Source organism: Macrobrachium nipponense, chromosome 47, assembly GCF_015104395.2.
Source record: "Macrobrachium nipponense isolate FS-2020 chromosome 47, ASM1510439v2, whole genome shotgun sequence".
Lineage (NCBI taxonomy): Eukaryota > Metazoa > Arthropoda > Malacostraca > Decapoda > Palaemonidae > Macrobrachium > Macrobrachium nipponense.
Genome location: NC_087222.1, coordinates 23062360 through 23082309, shown reverse-complemented (window position 1 = coordinate 23082309; position 19950 = coordinate 23062360). Strand labels below are relative to the sequence as shown.

At 39.6% G+C, this 19950-nt stretch overlaps 1 protein-coding gene across 1 annotated transcript; it reads right to left on the bottom strand.

Moving 5' to 3' along the window:
- Positions 1–2127: 2127 nt before the first annotated feature.
- LOC135204576 (WD repeat-containing protein 87-like) lies at positions 2128–4417 on the bottom strand. Its single transcript, XM_064234730.1, has 2 exons — positions 3719–4417; positions 2128–3615 (listed from the first exon to the last, which is right to left on the bottom strand). Exons 1-2 carry the CDS (start codon positions 4415–4417, stop codon positions 2128–2130), a joined length of 2187 nt encoding a protein of 728 aa, XP_064090800.1.
- Positions 4418–19950: the final 15533 nt, after the last annotated feature.

The window sequence follows — 19950 nt, the reverse complement described above, 5'->3', positions numbered from 1 at the left end:
AAGAAGGAGAGAGAGAAAGAGACAGAGAAAGGAAGATAGAAGGAGATAGAGTAAGGGAAAGATGGAGAGAGAGAGAGAGAGTAAAGAAGCTGAGGACAGAAAGGGAGGGGTGGGACCTCCCTTCCTGCCCTGAGCTCCTTCTCCTCTTCCTACCTCTCATAGAGAGAAGGAGAGAGAGACAGAGACAGAGAAAGGAAGATACAAGGAGATAGAGAAAGGGAAAGATAGAGAGGGAGAGAGGAAAGAAGCTGAGGACTGAAAGGGAGGGGTGGGACCTCCCTTCCTGCCCTGAGCTCCTTCTCCTCTTCCTTCCTCTCATAGAGAGAAGAAGAGAGAGAAAGAGACAGAGAAAGGAAGATAGAAGGAGATAGAGAAAGAGAAAGATAGAGTGGGAGAGAGAGGAAAGAAGCTAAGGACTGAAAGGGAGGGGTGGGACCTCCCTTCCTGCCCTGAGCTCCTTCTTCTCTTCCAACCTCTCATAGAAAGAAGGAGAGAGAGAAAGAGACAGAGAAAGGAAGATAGAAGGAGATAGAGAAAGGGAAAGATAGAGAGGGAGAGAGGAAAGAAGCTAAGGACTGAAAGGGAGGGGTGGGACCTCCCTTCCTGCCCTGAGCTCCTTCTCCTCTTCCTACCTCTCATAGGGAGAAGGAGAGAGAGACAGAGACAGAGAAAGGAAGATACAAGGAGATAGAGAAAGGGAAAGATAGAGAGGGAGAGAGGAAAGAAGCTAAGGACTGAAAGGGAGGGGTGGGACCTCCCTTCCTGCCCTGAGTTCCTTCTCCTCTTCCTACCTCTCATAGAGAGAAGGAGAGAGAGAAAGTGACAGAGAAAGGAAGATAGAAGGAGATAGAGAAAGGGAAAGATAGAGAGGGAGAGAGAGGTAAGAAGCTAAGGACTGAAAGGGAGGGGTGGGACCTCCCTTCCTGCCCTGAGCTCCTTCTCTTCCTACCTCTCATAGGGAGAAGGAGAGAGAGAAAGAGACAGAGAAAGGAAGAGAGAGAGAGAGAGAGAGAGAGAGAGAGAGAGAGAGAGAGAGAGAGAGAGAGAGAGAGACGGAGGAAAAGAAGCTAAGGACTGGAAGGGAGGGGTGGGACCTCCCTTCCTGCCCTGTGCCCCTTCTCCTCTTTCAGCCTCTCACAGAGAGAAGGAAAGAGAGAAAGAGACAAAGAAAGAAAGGAAGAAGAATTCAAAGGAAGAGAGAGAGAGAGAGAAGAAGAGAGAGAGAGAGAGAGAGAGAGAGAGAGAGAGAGAGAGAGAGAGAGAGAGGAGCTAAGGACTGAAAGGGAGGGGTGGGACCTCCCTTCCTGCCCTGAGCTCCTTCTCGTCCTACCTCTCATAGGGAGAAGGAGAGAGAGAAAGAGACAGAGAGAAAGAGAGAGAGAGAGAGAGAGAGAGAGAGAGAGAGAGAGAGAGATAGAGAGAGGAAAAGAAGCTAAGGACTGGAAGGGATGGGTGGGACCTCCCTTCCTGCCCTGTGCCCTTTCTCCTCTTTCAGCCTCTCACAGAGAGAGAGAGAGAGAGAGAGAGAAAGAGAGAAGAGAGAGAGAGAGAGAGAGAGAGAGAGAGAGAGAGAGAGAGAGAGAGAGAGAGAGAGAGAGAGAGAGAGAGGAAAAGAAGCTAAGGACTGGAAGGGAGGGGTGGGACCTCCCTTCCTGCCCTGTGCCCCTTCTTCTCTTTCTGCCTCTCACAGAGAGAAGGATAGAGAGAAAGGGACAGAGAGGGACAGAGAGAGGAAGAAAGAAGTAGTTGCCAAAAGAATGAAATGAGATGTAAAGAAAGTACAGAGGTGAATTCCGACTGGCCGTTTGTTGGTGCTGTTCCGTCGTGTTCCAGGGGGCTTTATGATCTCTTTGGCCCAGTCAATGAAGTTGGCTGGAGGATGGGTGCTTGGGAGGTGGGGGGACCTCCCATTTGCTGGAAACGGGTGGGGGAGCCCGGTTACAGCAGACCAACACCCATCTCGAAGCCAACCCCATAGTATGGACCAAACAGATCGCAACGCCTCCGGAGTACGACGCTGCAGCATCATCTCGCAGCCAGTCAAAATCCTTCAGTCTTGGGGGTTTCTCCTGTTGTTTCTTGTTTGTTTCCTCCAATTTCCTCCTTCTCGTTATCTTCTTCCCATTCTTACTCTTCAATTTCTTCATCCCAGTCTTCCTCTCCAGACTCTTCTTCCTGTTCATCCCATTCTTCCTCTTCAGACTCTTCTTCCTCTACATCCCATTCTTCCTCTTCAGACTCTTCTTCCTGTTCATCGCATTCTTCCTCTTCATACTCTTCTTCCTGTTCATCCCATTCTTCCTCTTCATTCCATTGTTCTTCTTCGTCCATTTTATCCTCTTCGTCCAATTCTTTCTCTTCTTGCTCTTCCTCCTCTTCATCCCATTCCTCCTCTTTATACTCTTCTTCTTCTTCATCCCATTCTTCCTTTTCATAATCTTCATCCCATCCTTCCTCTTCCTCAAACAGTTCGAACTCGTCTTCTTCTTCATTATCACATTCATACGAAAACGTGGGATCTTCGAACACTTTATCCGCGACGTCCTTGACGAAGTTCCTGAGAGTGTCGTATTCCTCTCTTTCATCAGCGTCACGTAGGATGTCGTTAGCGTAGTTGATCTTTTGCTTGATTTCATTCATGTGTTCTCTCTCTGCCTGAGACCCCCGGAACTTATCAGGGTGGCTCTTGAGGGCCAGCTTCCTGTAGGCCCTTTCTATTTCCTTCAAATTACAATCCTCTGGAACGCCTAGGATGTCGTAAGGGCAGCCATGACGTTCCATTCTTTCCAGGGTTACGGCAGCTTCGATCAAAGCGTCGACATCTACTGGATCTTCAGCTATTTCCACAAGATGGACCGTAGCTTCACCGTGTCTGCCCAGCAGCAAGAGACACAATGCCAGTCTTAACCTACAGTCCTCTTGATCTTTGATATCCAGTACATTGCGGAAACAGTCGCATGCTTCTTGCAGCCGTCGAAGCTTACAGAAGACGTTCCCTTTCATTCTGGCCAAGTCAGCACGCATCTGCGGGAAAAAGGATTCCAGAGACTGGGCGTGTGTAATCCTTTCCAAGACAACATCGAATTCACTTTCGTCTATCATCAATGGAATAGAATCCCATATCGTCCGAATCTCCAGAAACTCTTTTCCCTTGAGTGCCTTTTCGTGGTTAGGGCATCGGTCTAGAATCTGAGTCAAAATCATGCCAGCTTTATCTACCTCATAATTAAAGGCACAAAGTATGGCAGACTCCACCAGAACATCAGATTCATCTTGATACTCAGCAGGCAAACTATCCAGCATTTCTTGGGCCTTTTCCGCGTTTCCTTGAGCTATCTGGCATCTCACCGCCTTTACATGACAATCCAACACATTTTCATAGTCCCTTGTTATAATTCCTAGGACAATTATTGCTGTTGAAAAATCTTCCATCTCAATACAGCGATCTGCTTCTGCCTCCAGTACTTTTCGCCGATGAACTTCTACCTGTGTACTTTTTTCTTCAGCCTCTTTGAGTCGCTCTTGTACCTGACTCAAGGTATCTTCCGCCTCCTTCAGCTTTCCTTTTACTTGGTTCAACTCAGTCTCTAGTCCTTTCCTTCCATCTAGCTCGCTCTGGAGGATTCCATTTCGATCTACTAGTTTAGTGATCCTGTCTTTGAGAACCCAGCCAGAGCAATTAGTTTTATTCGTTTTCATTTGTTCTTAAATTATTCACCGAGGCCAGCTCCCGCTCTCTCTCGGCTAATTTCTCCTTCATGTTTCCATTTTCGCGTTGAAGCTGCTGAACTCGATCTTCCGCCACTTCCAGCTTTCCTTTTACTTGCTTTAGATCAGTGTCTAGTCTTTTCCTTCCAGCTAGCTTGCTCTGGCGGATTCCATTTTGATCTACTAATTTAGCGATCCTGTCTTTGAGAACTTTATTCTCTTCAGCCAGAGCATTAGTTTTATTCTTTTCATTTGTTCTTAAATTATTCACCGAGGCTAGCTCCCGCTCTCTCTCGGCTAATTTCTCCTTCATATTTCCATTTTCGCGTTGAAGCTGCTGAACTCGATCTTCCAGAATGTGGACCTTCTTCTGAGTCTTCTTCTGGGAGGTTCGCAACTCGTCCTTCAGTTGTGTGTTCTCCTGTTTCAATTTGTTCCTTTCCGCTTCATGGGCCCTGACTTTTCCTTCCAAGTAACTGCAATAAATTTCATTGACCGATGCTTTAATCTCAAGTTCCTGCAGTTTTTTTCGGTTCCGCTCACACTTTTTGTCTTCAGCTGCTGCGAGTTCGGCCTTTAGTTTGTCTACTTCATTTTCTCTCCGGATTAATGCGGCCTCATACATGAGGACAAGATCTCCCTGGTGTTTCTCTCCCTCGTCAATTTCATGAAGGAAAATCGAATTTTTCTCCTTTAGAAAGGCAATCATTTGGCTTGAGTAATAAACGTCTTCTTCCAGTCGTGCGATAACGTCTAGAGGATTTTCGAGAAGGCCTCCCAGAGTAAGACCTGTGATCGCATTTCTACCAGTAAAGTATCCAAGTTTTTGGATAATATTTCCATTTACAAAAGCAAACACTGATTCAGGAAGGATCAGAGCCACTACGTTTTTCACAAAACAATTAATTTTACCAAGTGCTGACATGGTTACCCTTCTTGCAACCTGTTATAATGCTAGAAATAGAAAAAGCCGCTGAGCTTCCGAAATTCCAAAGAATCGTTACTTCGGCTCCAACACGATTCTTCTTTCTTCGATGGATTCCTCACGGAGCCTTCGAAGCCTTTGGAGTAAATGAGGATACTAGGCTCCTGAAGGCGTCGACTTTCACACACACACACACACACATATATATATATATATATATATATATATATATATATATGTGTGTGTGTGTGTGTGTGTGTGTGTGTATTTGTGTGTGTTTATGTGCGTGTATGTCTGTATGTGTATGTGTTTAGTACAACTCCTATAAAAAATTTCATCAATCATGTTTCCTGAAAGGGAAGCATAAATTCAATTGTATAATCAAACTTTATGGACAAGATTAGTTGTCGCATTTGCGGTCGAGAGAGTTATAAAAACAGTCCACAGGGTTAATTTAGAGGAATTTAGGGGCTTTTTATCTGGGATAACGGGAGTAGGAAAGTACACCGATTTACGCTTCAGATGCATCGGACGAATAATTCAGTGACGCGTGAGAATAGAGTTGCAGATCAAATACATTCATGCGTTATTTATTTTTCCATCAAAATGATTAGACTTTTTCTGGCCTTTAGAATTCACACATACAGATTTATTTAAAATGCGTTAAACATGCATCTAAAACATATAAATACACTCTTACACACACACACATTATATATATATATATATATATATATATATATATATATATAATATATATATATATATATATATATATATATATATATATATATATATATATATATATATATATTATATATATATGTCGTTTTATATAGTGTAAAAGTGAAGGTTTGTAAGTAGCATTTACGTACATATGTATATTTCTGCTCTATAGAAATCCAAATCGCTTGACCTTTTTAGGCAAAATTTGGCACGTACCCATCACCAACTCACCCAGCTTTATTAGATCGAAACAATAAATACTTATGGGTAATATGATATATATATATATATATATATAGTATATATATATATATATATATATATATATATATATATATATACTATGCAGAAGCCAGGTACTATGTCGTACCTCTAAGTAAATGGGGATACAATCCACAATGAAGTAAAATCCTCTTGTAGTTTTGCATGTAACGACAGGACTTTGAGACGAGTAGTAGAATGGGCGTTAATTTCATTAAACGAGACCTTTGCAGGAAATACTGGTATTACAGAAAATACAGCTATTTGTGAAGAGATATGTAGAAAAGGGTAAATTTCAAACTTTAGAAATGTATGTGCCAATAACGATGCTGCTTCCTCTTTTGTTTACTCCACTCAGGTCATTTCTCCAACAAACCACCCAACCAGCAGAGAACTAACAGTTGACAATAGAAACATTCCCCCACGAAGATCAAGACGAATTCTGGAAAGAACGAGGGCTCAACCGCCTGATCATTCATAATATAAACTAGCTTGTTACCTAACCGTTGTTTTTTCAAATATTTGTGCTCTTACTTGTTACTTCCTTGAGGTGACATATCACATTTTGGTGAACAAGACCACAGTTGATGGTCGAAAGCATTAATCCTGTACAAGAAATATATATTTTAAACTACAAGAGGATTTTACTTCATTGTGGATTGTATCCCCATATATACTATGTGGGCTTATTTACTTTCCCATACAATTTATATTTACATTCAATAGCATTGTCTTGTTTACAGGTGCTATCTTCTTATCAAGACTTTCAATCAGTTTGTGCTTCTGCCATTTCTCTTCTGACAAGTTTCTCACGAATAACAGAAAATCATTCTTTTTCTAGTCGACGAACTGACTGCGCCCCCCCCCCCCCCCCCCCACCCCCTACTCACACCTCTCTCGGCGGCTTCATCAGCACAAGATTATAAATCATACATACATGGTCTTTATCACTGAATGCAGACGCCTGAATTTCAAACATGACGTCATAGGGGGCTGAGTTTCGCTTTTGGTCGGCGGGTATTGTTCTCTTATTGCCTGACTGGGTGGAGCGTTGGGCATTATTGGTGCTCCATAGGACGTGTCTTATGCCGAGGTTTGCGTACATGTTAAACTCTTTCAAAAAGCTTATGAAATAATCCTAGCCTATGATTAAAGTTCACCTACTTTCATTAATTCCCTATGGAGATCAATTTTAACTCGGTGGCTTCCCTATAGAGTTCATCGATGTTTTGAAAACTACATCAGTGAGCTGAACCATCGCATCTATGGGTGTAGAAAGTCTATTCACGAACATACCTGTGGGTAAAACCATTATATATATATATATATATATATATATATATATTATATATATATATATATATATATATATATATATATATATATATATACAGTATAAGGTATGAACGTGACGAAACCGACCGAATGGCGACTGGGTGCACTAAAATGCTTTGTCAAAGGAGTATTGAAGAATACAACAGCCGATAAGGATTTTCGCATTTGTAGTATAGTCCGTTTTGCGATCGATCGAACAAGGGACTTTCACCTTCGTCCGATGGGCCAGAACAAGACCCACCGGCCAAATCTGTACCTTTGTGGCAGGTCATAAAATGCATACGTAATCTGAGCTACTCACGTGATTCCGTAGTGGGGGATTTCATAGCGATTTCCCACAGGTGTTATTTACCAGTTTCTAGGAAAGGTATTCATACGTAGATTGGAACTCTATGTTTATTGTCATTCGTCGTTGGGTCCTCCATTATGTAAAATCATCATAGAGGAAGTAAATCTATGTTTATCGGTATTATGCTATCAGAAGGGGCATGCTAATGGCGTTACAGCTAAATATATCCGTACTTTTATGTATTTTTTATTAGCATTGGTCGGACTCATTCCAAGCATTATTATATTATATATATATATATATATATATATATATTATATATATATATATATTCTATATATATATATAAGATATATTATATATAATATATATACATATATATATTATATATATATATATATATATATATATATATATATATATATAATATATATAATATAAATATATATATTATTTCATAGTGATTTAAAATCAAACATACATATCTATAATATAGATACATACAGACCCATACACATACATATATATGTATACATATCTACACATACATATCCACAACTTTCCATGTCTTCCCTATCCTCTTTCCCCAGCACCCAGACATTAAATTATTTTTTTCCACACGATAAAATCACTTTGTGCAAATCTGTTCCGTGTTGTATTCCCCTATATTCACCTTTTCATCATCTATATACGCACAACACATCCAGTGTTTCAGCAATTCATTTATCTTATTATTCATATGCTAGGTAAACAATCAACATCTAGATCTGCTTATTTTTTTCACATTGAACATTCGACCTTTATTTCCACAAAGGTCAAAACGCATTCTTTATAAATATTGATATGTGAATACATACACACTGCGTCTCTTCCGTATCTTTTGCACACTCCTGCACTTTCCTTAAAGCGCTAATTCTTTCGGGACTTTTATTCTCCCAACCTTCCATTGTCCTTTACAGTTATAACCTTCCATTATTCCTTACAATTGCTTCCCAAAAAAACAAGAAAGAAAAACACTACTTCTAATATTTTTCACCCACCCACAATCATCTTCGTGGTCGCACAAGCTTTAGTCTTGTTCACATATACCTTTATTTTCCCCCTCCCCTTCAAATAATATTAGTCACCAAAACGCATTAACCATTCAGCATTAGTTTCATAACGTTGGTTTTGATGTATTGTAAATTTGCAAATTTTTTTGTGAGTCAAAACAGAATTTATAGCTATATATGGAAAAGTAAAGATTGAAATTTCATACAATTTAAAACAGCATTTAAGCATATGACATTTCATAGTTCGATTATATCTTCTTCTTCCCAGCTGGTTCCCATTTTTATATGCAGACGCCGTTTCGGATGAGTCGTTTCCATCTATTTCTATCCTGCGCTTCAGCCTCATCAATTCCCTTCTCATGTAAGTCTCCTCTCACACAGTCCTTCCATCTTTTTCTTGGTCTCCCTCTTCTTCTTCTTCCTTGAACCTCCATCCCCATAGTATGTCTCCCAGCGTGGTCCTCATCTCTCCTCAACAGGTGTCCATACCATCTCAGCCTCCCCTCCTGCATTTTCTGTGATACTTCCACCACCTTAGTCGACCCCCTTATGTAGTCATTTCTGATCCTATCCTCTCTTGTCACCCAGACATCCACCTAAGCATTCTCATTTCTGCCACATTCTTCTTCTTCTGCTCTGTTTTTCTCATGCTTGCTGCTTCCGTACCATACAGCATTGTGAAATTTTCCTTTTAACCTGAGCGGTGCTCTTTTGTCACAAAGAACTCCAGAGGCAGCTCTCCAGTTGTTCCAGCCCGCCTGTACCCGATGGTTTACTTCTTCTTCCATACTTCCTCTAGCGTTAAAAAAAGATCTCAAATACTTAAACTTATCAACTCTCTTTATTTGCTCTCCACCAAGCTGAATACTTTCTCTATCATCCCCCTCAGTGGTGGTACACATATATTATGTCTTAGATCTACTTATTCTCATTCCTCTGTCCTCCAGTACTTGTCTCCATCTTTCCAATCTCACTTCCAGATCTTCCCTGCTCTCTGCGCACAGAAAAATATCATCCGCATACAATATGTTCCATGGTACTGGCTCCCTTACTTCCTCTATTATAACATCCATCACTATGTTAAAGATAAATGGGCTCAGAGCCGACCCCTGGTGTAATCCTACTCTCACCTCAAAACCCTCTATCTCCCCAACACTGCTCCTCACTCTGGTAAATACATTCCGGTACATCTCTTGTATCAATCGCACGTACTTCTCTGGCACCATCTTCTCCCTCAGACTCCTCCATACCTCTTGTCTCGGGACTCTGTCATATGCCCTTTCCAAGGTCAATTAATACCATATGTAGGTCCCTTTGCCTTTCCCCAAATTTATCCATTAGTTGCCTCAGACAAAATATACCATCTGTTGTTCCCCTTCCCTTCATAAATCCCATCTGCTCTTTACCTATTTGTACTTCTTCTCTCAGTCTGGCATCTATCATCCTTTTGGCAATCAACTGTAAGGGGGAGAAATTGCGTTGCATAGTGTCCGATTATTTCTCTCTCTCTCTCTCTCTCTCTCTCTCTCTCTCTCTCTCTCTCCTCAGTAGTAAACTTAGCACACACATTTCCACAAAAATAAATCTTCCTTTTGGACCATCTGATGCTTAGTATTACGTATAATCAGTATAACCACTGGACCACAAGAAATCCTAACAGTGGGACTCTTAGCTTTTGGGGAAGTTTCTGAAGCCCAGGGCGTCCCAAGGAAGCCCTTTTGTTAGTCCTTCTTCTTCAGGAAAGTCGCTTAACTGGTTCCTCCCAAAATTGAGCGATTGGCCGAGTGCTCTTGTTCCCTATTCCCTTGGGTCTTTCTTTACGTATGGTCACTTTCCTCAGCTTTGTCCTGAGAGAGAGAGAGAGAGAGAGAGAGAGAGAGCGAGAGAAATAATCGGACACTATGAAACGCAATTTCTCCCCCCTACAGTTGATTGCCAAAACATTATCAAAATTAATAATTATTCTCTCACGGACATTTTTGAGTTTCTCTCTCTCTCTCTCTCTCTCTCTCTCTCTCTCTCTCTCTCTCTCCAGTTCGCATGGGGGTAACTTCGAATTTTACCGAAGACTTCGTGTGTTGTTGATAATACCAAAATTTATAATAAGGAATTTGCAAGTAACTAGCTAAAAAAATTCCATATAAAATGGAATCTTATAAAATAATTCGTGTTCCAACTCCAATATTACAATTAATGGGAGAACTCTACCAAAACCCTTTTGAATTGAGGAAGGTTAACCCTTTGTGGAAGTGACTTGGATTGATAAGACGTTTTTCGAAGCCGTTTGGTTAAATGTTCTCTTTTGCTGTCCAATGGAAGAGAACGGAAAGGTGGGATGGGAGTCATCAGGTTAACCTCGAGATAAGAGAGAGAGAGAGAGAGAGAGAGAGAGAGAGAGAGAGAGAGAGAGAGAGAGAGAGAGAATTCTTCATCAAGTCGAGGTCTTAAGCCAAAAGTACTGTCACCAGAGTTTAATTTTCCCAATAAATACAAATAAGGTCGAAGAAAATTATTTAAGGTAAAAAGTATATAAAAGAACGAGCAAGTGAACAGGTATATATGGAATGTAAACAATCTCATGCTATTTACTGTCCTTATAAGTAACGAGATATAAGACAAAGTTTGTTGACATTACAGGTTACCAACGGGCAGTTTTCACCGCAACATTTGGCGATTTTTGGCGGTGAAATGACTATTTGGAAGAGAAAAACAATGATTTGGTAAGTTAGCAATTACGGCTCAAAACTGGCAGTCACAAAGGAAATAAGATTGAACAAATACATATATTCGTTAGTATAGACTTTTTTCCTAATAAGTCATCAAATTTGGCAAAAAATTTATTAATTTTGACATTACTGCCAACTCAAATTCCCTAAATCCGAGGGAAATTCTCCCTAGTACAAATCCTTCATACTTGGACCTAGACGTGTTCATTATGAAAAAACGAAAAGCATAGTAAGGGCGTTATAGAACCATTCGATGAGTAGATTTTGCTATTTATTTTCCAACTGTACGAAATATTGAGATTTTATAGGGATTTGGCAGTGAAATTCTTGGTTTGGTAGAAATTCTGATCAAATTTGGCAGAAGAGGAGCCATGAGACTTGGCAACCCTGGATCTTGACAATCACTTCAAAACCAAAAGTCGACTGTCGACGACTGATCAAGTCTGTAAACGTAACATGGTGACGTTGATTTGCCCCTCAATATCCCGCAAAATTCTTCTTATGTGAATCACAGACGTGGAAGATTAGTGGTTGGTTTGCCAATTATTATTTCAAGGATATGGAAAAGTTGAAATTTGTGCTCAAAATTAGAAAGGAAGTGAAGAAAAATTAAATTTGAAATGAAATATAATTAAATACAAATTAATTCACAAGTGTCACATTCAAACAATTATACAATAAAAAATAATTCAAACTAATTAAACAAGATGAAGAGAATGCAAAAACTCAATGCATAATATGAAAGCAACTAAAGCATTGACAGTACAAACATTAAGCATATAAAATGGACATGTCAAAAGAACAGCAAAAGAAAAATGAATGAAAATAATAATTTTATCCAAACGCTGTAAAATAAAACCTCTAAGTGCACTTCAAAACATTTGTAAAATACCTGCAACCAGTTGCAACTTCTCACTAAAAAAGAAAAGGCCTGTTACAGTCTTCAACAATCTTTGGTGGGCGCCTTCACAAAAATAATAATAATAATACTATGCTCAGATTCCACAAACAACACAAATATTACTAAAAAAAATAGCTAGCAATATTGAGTGACCAATTTATGTATATATAAACGTGAGTTACGATACATTAATGAAACAGAGAGAGAGAGAGAGAGAGAGAGAGAGAGAGAGATATGCTACACTCCCTAAAACACGCATTTAAGTCTCAGAATTGAATGCCTAGTCCTATGGGTGTGAAAAAAGGTGTACCAGGGCAAATGTGGCCCCTTGGGTGAGCAAACAAGGTCTCAGTTATGTTATGGAATTTTCCAACTCACAATTAACTACTTGGGAGTCGATAAGTCCTTTTTAGGCAAATTGAAAGAGCTAAGAGTTAATTTATTAGAGATATTAAATGTTTCCCTAGCAATAGAATCTTTAATTATTGCAAGTAAACATGGAACCACATTGTTGTAGGGCAGATTCTCGAAGGACCTGATGCCGTATGTGGGAGGTCCCTACGCATTCGTTTGCCTGGATGAATAGGTCCCCTTGTGTTCATCACGGGGCCGCTTAGGACGATAAAAAATGAGCTTAACTCATCTATTTTCAAGTGGATGGGTAACAGCAATTTCTGTTCGGAGGAAGCAGTCTCTCTCTCTGCGCCTTACGCTACTTTTTCCTCTCTCTGCCTTATGTATGTTTAAAAAATGAAATTTCTCACTATTTAAACATGTTATCTTTAAATGTGGGAATCTGAACACAAAATTACATATTTTATAACATGATACAGTTTCTGAGGGTAATTAATTGTATTACCAAAATCATAATTGCATTACAAAATTACATTATAAGTATATATATATATATATATATATATATATATATATCATATTATATATATATATATTAAATATATATATATATATATATATATATATATATGTATACTATATATATATATATAATATATATATATATATATATATATATATATATATATATGTAATATATATATATATATATATATATATATATCTATATATATATATATATATATATATATATATAATGGCCCTCATGTGTGTTAGCCACCAACGTTCTCGCCTACCAACCAAAGGACAGCCCCCAGACTCAACTGGGCGAGAATCTAGGCAGAGATTGGCACGCTCGACTAGAACACATTGATTCCTCTGTTGACCTATGCAGTGAATGAAGAAGGTACCTGACAGTTTGTCATCCAAGGGTGCGTCCACATACAGTCAAAAATATCGTCAACATATGTCGGAAACTCATCACACACGACGTCACAGTGTCGTCGTCTAATGATGGTTGCTGACTTGTCATCCTGTTTGAAATGTGTATGCCATAAGTTGCTGACCTTATGGTGATATGCATGGGATAAATCTCTCTTGTTCAAATAGCAAACCTATATTTAGCACCTAACGTCTTACCCTATATATAGTATTTGTTTGTTTGTTTGTATGGTGTTTTTACGTTGCATGGAACCAGTGGTTATTCAGCAACGGGACCAACGGCTTTACGTGACTTCCGAACCACGTCGAGAGTGAACTTCTCCATTTCCGTCATTCACACTGAACTTCTCCCTATCCAGAGATGCACATAAATGAATTCAAGAACAACTGGAAAGCTTCCAAAACATCATCTGTTTTCATTTTCCGGAGAACTGTCGTCAATATGACCAGGAATGCATCACAATATTTTCTTCCCCTTAGCGGAGACGTTGTTCTCCTCCTACTCGTCACTCACCTCAAACAGCAAAAACAAATATCATCATTTCAGTCCACATTTGCAAGTATTGCTGAACTAAGGCCGCCAACCCTTGAGAAATTACTATAATGATCAATTTTGAATCATCAAACACCTTTCATTTCATACTCCGTCACATCCTGGAATGTGTCACTTTCAAAATTGACTTCAATGGTTTAGTGGTCTGAGAGTAACAAGTCACAATGAGGCCTGATGGCCAATGTAGCAAGTGAAGGAAGGAAGGCTACATTGACACTTCTAGTCCAGAATACAAATATCTAACTACTATCAATAAAATATCAACACTACCAGACAAGAGGGAAAGGTGCAGACATTGGAATTTTTCATTCAAGTTATAAGGTTCATGTAAAGTGTCCCATTGCCCCTTGAAACCATATCTCATTCAATAATGAACTTTATTGGGATAAACACTATTTTCCCCAATTATAACTATAAGGCTTCTTTTAATAAACACGTATACTTCCATTTCAATACAAAATTATTAATAATTATAACTCTCTCTCTCCATCTAATAAACATCCTTAATAAATAGCTACCAAGATATAAGAGAGAGAGAGAGAGAGAGAGAGAGAGAGAGAGAGAGAGAGAGAGAGAGAGAGAGAGAGAGAGTAAACCAACTGAATCAGGTAATTATGAAAAAAAAATCGTATCTCATCCAAACAAATCGCTTATCAGTCAGTGGCAGCTTCTCATCTCTATGCAAATGTATTGAAATCAAGTGGGGACATATCCAAACACTGCCCAGCCTTGATGGAGATTCATTCGGGGCTTCCAATGAGATCCTGCTTTCATCAAGCACAAGATACTTCTATTGGTCAACTCTTTGGAGGATCTGCCCGATGGGGAGAGAGAGAGAAGGAAAGGAGCTGTGTGCTTGTTTGGTTACTCTGCTTGCTTTCCGCTTTTGGGGTTACAGGAATTGGGACTTCGTTTGGGATCTAAATAAAGACAGTTGCAGTCTGCGTTTTGCACTGACGGGAAACAAACGAAGGAAATAAAAACAGTCGCAATGGATGACCATAAATGAAAACATGCTTCTTCCTAACCACAGAAGATTCTAAATAAGAAGTCAAGGCACCCAACACTCAGTAAGTCATGAGCGAATATGAAACCTCTTTGCCAGGACAGGACAAGCTGTGAAACACGTCTGTTTTCAGAAAGGCCTGTTTTTTTGTTTTTTAATTTACGGACCACATAGGATGCAATGCAAAATTTAGGTCCAAGGCTAAGTGCTGGGACCTATGAGGTCATTCATTGCTGGAAGAGAAATTGAGAATAAAGATGTTTGAAAGGTGTAACAGGAGGAAGGCCTCGCAACTGCACTATGAAACGATTGTTAGGAGAGGGTGGAAAGCAAGATGCAATAAGAGAATATAAACGGAGGTACAGTAAAAGGAATGATGGCACCACCCTGCTACGCGGGCATTTACCTTTCATCTTCATGCACGGAAAATAGGAGACTTCAACTGTTCAGTAGAGAAAGGGAGGCTGGTTCTCATGTAAATGAGGTGACACAAGAAGGAGAAGAAGACATTTGCCATGCTAATTTTGACGTCTTCCCTCTTTGATAATGCGTAGAGAAACAGGAGGAGGAGGAGGAGGAGGAGGAACAAAGAGGGAAGGAGAAACAGCTTCAGTTTCCTCACTTAAAGAAACATGTTTTACAAACCGTATTACGTAACTGTCAACATTTGTCGAAGTTGAGCCTACGATGTGAGGAGAATTTCTCCATAGAACCATAAATTTCAACATTGTTCTAAACTCTTCTTAAAATTATTATATAAACGAATTTAATGCAGCCTTTTCTCAGAACTTTACCAGGATTAGATAGGAAGTGGATATTTTTCTAAACTCTTAAAAATAATTAGCAAGTGACATTTCAGAAAATCTGACTCGGCAGCAAATTAAAAGACAAGATCTAAGCTTTGAGCAAGGCTGACCATAACAGGAATATAGTACTTGAGTAAGTAGACATTTCTAATCTATTCTAATATTTTACTTTTGTAAACTACAGTATAAATATATTGTGCGTATTTTGGAAAACATAATTGTAAAATAGCTACAAATCAATAACCATATAAAAGAAATAAAGGTAAATGATCTCATTCAGACACAGTGGCAAAAGAAAAATAAATAAATAAATAAACACCTTTTAGGTATTGATGGAAAACGTGACACTGGACAAACAAGTTGTTCAATCGACTGTACTGAATCACGGCCTGAAATTGCGGAGAGGAGAGAGAGAGAGAGAGAGAGAGAGAGAGAGAGAGAGAGAATAATTCCCAATACCACCTCTTTAAGTACTCAGTCGTGAGACTCGTGACTTTTTTTTTTTTAAGGATCAAATATTCGTCTGTAAATATCTCCCTCGACGAAATTCTACAATCAGGTCCATCGTCAGACAGACAGACAGACAGAGCGTCACAGGGATCATATGTCAGGTGTCGCTGGCATTGTTGGAACTCATTCCATTGCTGGAAAGGCCTCCAGTGCATTTGCATTTTATGAGTGGAGGTGATGATAGACAACTGCCTGAGGGATGGGTGGGGGGGGGGGGGGGAGGTAATAGGGGGAGAGGAGGGGTGCCTACAGCTAGGGGAACGGGACGGGGGGAATGGTAGGGGGTGAAGGCTGGCAAGTCAGCAAATAGGACTTCGCGCCCTTTTCGGACGAGTGACGTTGTCTGCCACTGATCTGAGGCCTTGTGGTTAAATGCACCTACGTTATTCACTATGTAAAGTGTTAGTTACCTTTTTCACTGTATACATGGCTTTCATTCACTATATAATGATATGTTATTCATAATACACTGTTGTCCTTCACTCTATACATTGTTATCTTACTATGTAAACAGTCACTTCATACACTTGATAAGGGTCAGGTTATTATTCAACATTCCAAGTGTTATCATAAGATTGCTTTCAGTTTTTCCCTCACTACTCACGTCAGCACTTCTCTTTGAACGAAATTTTCTTCACATTTTACCCTCAGACAACTACAAGTTTCCCATACACTCCAAAACACTGAGTTTCCAACCGTTATTTATGCTCAGTTTCCGTTAGTCCCCACGAGAACACGTTCATAAACCTTGGCTACGAGACTGGGTTGCCATTTATCTATCGCAAGAATGGGTTCCCACTCTGTTCCCAGAAGATTGAATCCCCAACTGTTCCAAAAGACGGATTCCATTTTATTCCCAGGAAGGATGACTTTCCATTTGATTGCAAAGACTTTTCCTAATGTATTCCCCGATGGTTGAATTCCCACTTGATTCCAAAACTGAGTTCCCACTGTTTTCCCACAAGGTTTAATTCTCACTTGATTCTTATTACAGATTTCCTAATGTGTTTCAAGAATATTGAACTCCAATGAAACTCGATAGACTGAGTTCCCAATGTGTTCCTAGAGATAAATTCCTATTTCCTATTTTGATTCCAAAGACTACGTTCCCATTTTGTTCCCAGAAGTTGCCAATAGACTGAGTTCCCCACTTCTGGAATATTAAGAGCCTATTTGTTTTTTAAGAGAAGAGTTCCCACTTTATGCAGATCGAGGTTCCCACACATTCCACCTCCATTCAAACACAAGAGCCTCTTACTGTAGAAAAACCACATGCCCAAAAGAACCTTTTATATAGGCCTATCAGAACCTACCTCCACAAATCAATGACATTCTAAAATGGATGTTCTTGTTATCAATTAATTGTTTTATTAGAGAAATAAAAGATGGAATTATTCAACCATACCTACAGTCACGCCAATCACGAAAATATAAACAATGCACAATAAATATGCACACTGGAGAACCCAATTATGCACATGAACGTCCGGCGTCTAATTTGCATCCAGATATTTGTTCTCTGGAAATTGGCCTCAGTCCGTCATACCATGGGACTCAATATACCCCAGTACACATAAATCTCTTTCTCTCTCTGAGTACGCATATATACTAGACGAGTCATGTAACACACAATCGGTTAAGTTACGAATAATGACGGGGCTAACTGAAATATTGTCGAGAGAGAGAGAGAGATTCAACGATTAACGGCAAATGATCCATTACCAAGGATTACTCGTCCAATGAGGCAACACGACAATGGAATGGAAATTGAAATCAAAATACACGAGATCAAATTTGCTCATCACATTAGCCCAACAGAGCTTCATTATGTTTCATTTTTTTTTATTTATTTGCTTTATGTCCCAGTATGATAATTACTCACTTCTCTTGTTGAGGCCAACAAATTGCTTGGTCAAGTGAGGATGATAAACTTACATGGCTGGCAAAGCAGGTATACTTGATATGGAAGAAGGAACACCTTCAGTATAGCAGCCCTTACAAAGGCCCCGATGAAAAGAGAGTCTTGGATATGACACAGCCTCATTGCGGTCTTATGCCTGAAAGAGCTCATGTCCAAAAGTGACCCAGAATTGGGGTATAGTGTTACCTAAAATTGGCTTGTAGGTTTTGTGAAGAGTTGTCCAAAATTGGCCCTTAAGTGTGGCAAAACGTAGCCTAAAAGTGGCCCATAAGTGGGTTAAGTGTTTCGCAAAGTGATCCTTAATTAAGTGTGGAAAAGTGTTACCCAAAGTGGTCCATATGCAAAAGTAGTCCATAAGTATGTAACTGTGTAGTCAAAATGTGACCTGAAAGTGTGTTAGAAATTTGCCATAATTGGCCCATAAGTGTGTTCAAGTGTTAACTAAGTCTAACCACCCAAGCTCAGCTTTATTGCAAAATGGTTTTCCTATCAACTTGCAAGTTGTTCTGTTGAGCCAATACAGTGTCTGTGTTCCATCTCTGCTGCAGTCTTAGGGGGCGTCCAAACCACAGTAAAACATGTCATAAACACGTCAGTGTCTCATTGCCTACACTTCGCAAACAGGCTGAACACAAGTCAACAACTGACTGGAAGTTCGAACCAGGGCTTCTTTCGATATTCCATCATTAACCGAAATTTCGTGCTCTACGTACGGTCGTCGACTTGTATTCAATGTGGCTGTGATATGTATGTGATAAGTTGGAAACGTGTATATGCCATGTTTTATTGAGGCGTGGACGTACCTTTCAAATGTCTTCTGTTTATCAACAATGATACAACACGGAGGAGAGATGTAAGTAAAGACAACTTGTAGGAATCGAGAGAGAGAGAGAGAGAGAGAGAGAGCATAGCAGAAGGGTATCTAGCTTCGATCTCCCGGAAAAAAAAGAAGGAAAGCTTAAGAAACATCGAGCAGGTGGAACACAAACAATGAGAAGGAGAAAACGGTCCTGTTTGGTTTGTTTGGTTTTTCGATTCTTTCTAAGGACTCTGGGGACCAGCCAAGCATAAGGGATAGAAAACACACTCTCTCTCTCTCTCTCTCTGTGGTGTCGCTCTCTCCTTCTCTCTCTCTCGTGGGATGGTTGGTGTGCCGTCTTTTCAGAAGAGTATGAATCACACCCAGAACTTGATCAAGATGGAAAGATAAAACATTAAAGAAACAAGGTGTATTGATACTAAAATAGGTTAGGTCTGTGTATCCAGTTTACGTAAATGACAGAATTCGAATGAAAAACCAGCGCTCGCACGTAAAATAAAACGCAAACATCGAAACTAATGACAGTTGTCAGTCACGCAAACAAAAGAGGAAGCTTTGGATATTCGTCTATTCAGAATCGATACAAAACTGAAATAAAGAAGTTCTACAGCTCTTGTCTGGTCCACGAGAGAGAAAAATGCCTGGAATTTCTTGCGCTATGGACTCAATCAAATATTGACCTATACTCAAGTTCTGAAAGAAAATGGGATTCCAAATCAGGATACTTTCATTTCTAGCGGCTTTTCTCCTTATTTTCATTAAAATAAGCAAGTTATCTTTTGTAAAAGCTGCAATGTCGAAAATAAACTATTCAAGGAAAGGAAACGAATAGATTGATTTATCTCGTTGCAAAAAACCGCCTCTTCAATTGAATCAGCAGAATGCTCCTCCCCACAAGACCAACCAAGGAGTGCTTTCCCTCTGGAGAAATGTTCACAGTGAAACGATTCTATAAAAACATCCCAACAACGGAACTATGAATTCGAATATAACATTTCGGTCAAAGGCCAAGCGTTGGCACCTACAAGGTCATTCAGCGCTGAAAATAATGTTGAAAAAACTGCTAGGAGAGGAATGAGGAAATATGGAAGGAAGAGAATAGGAACGGAGGTACA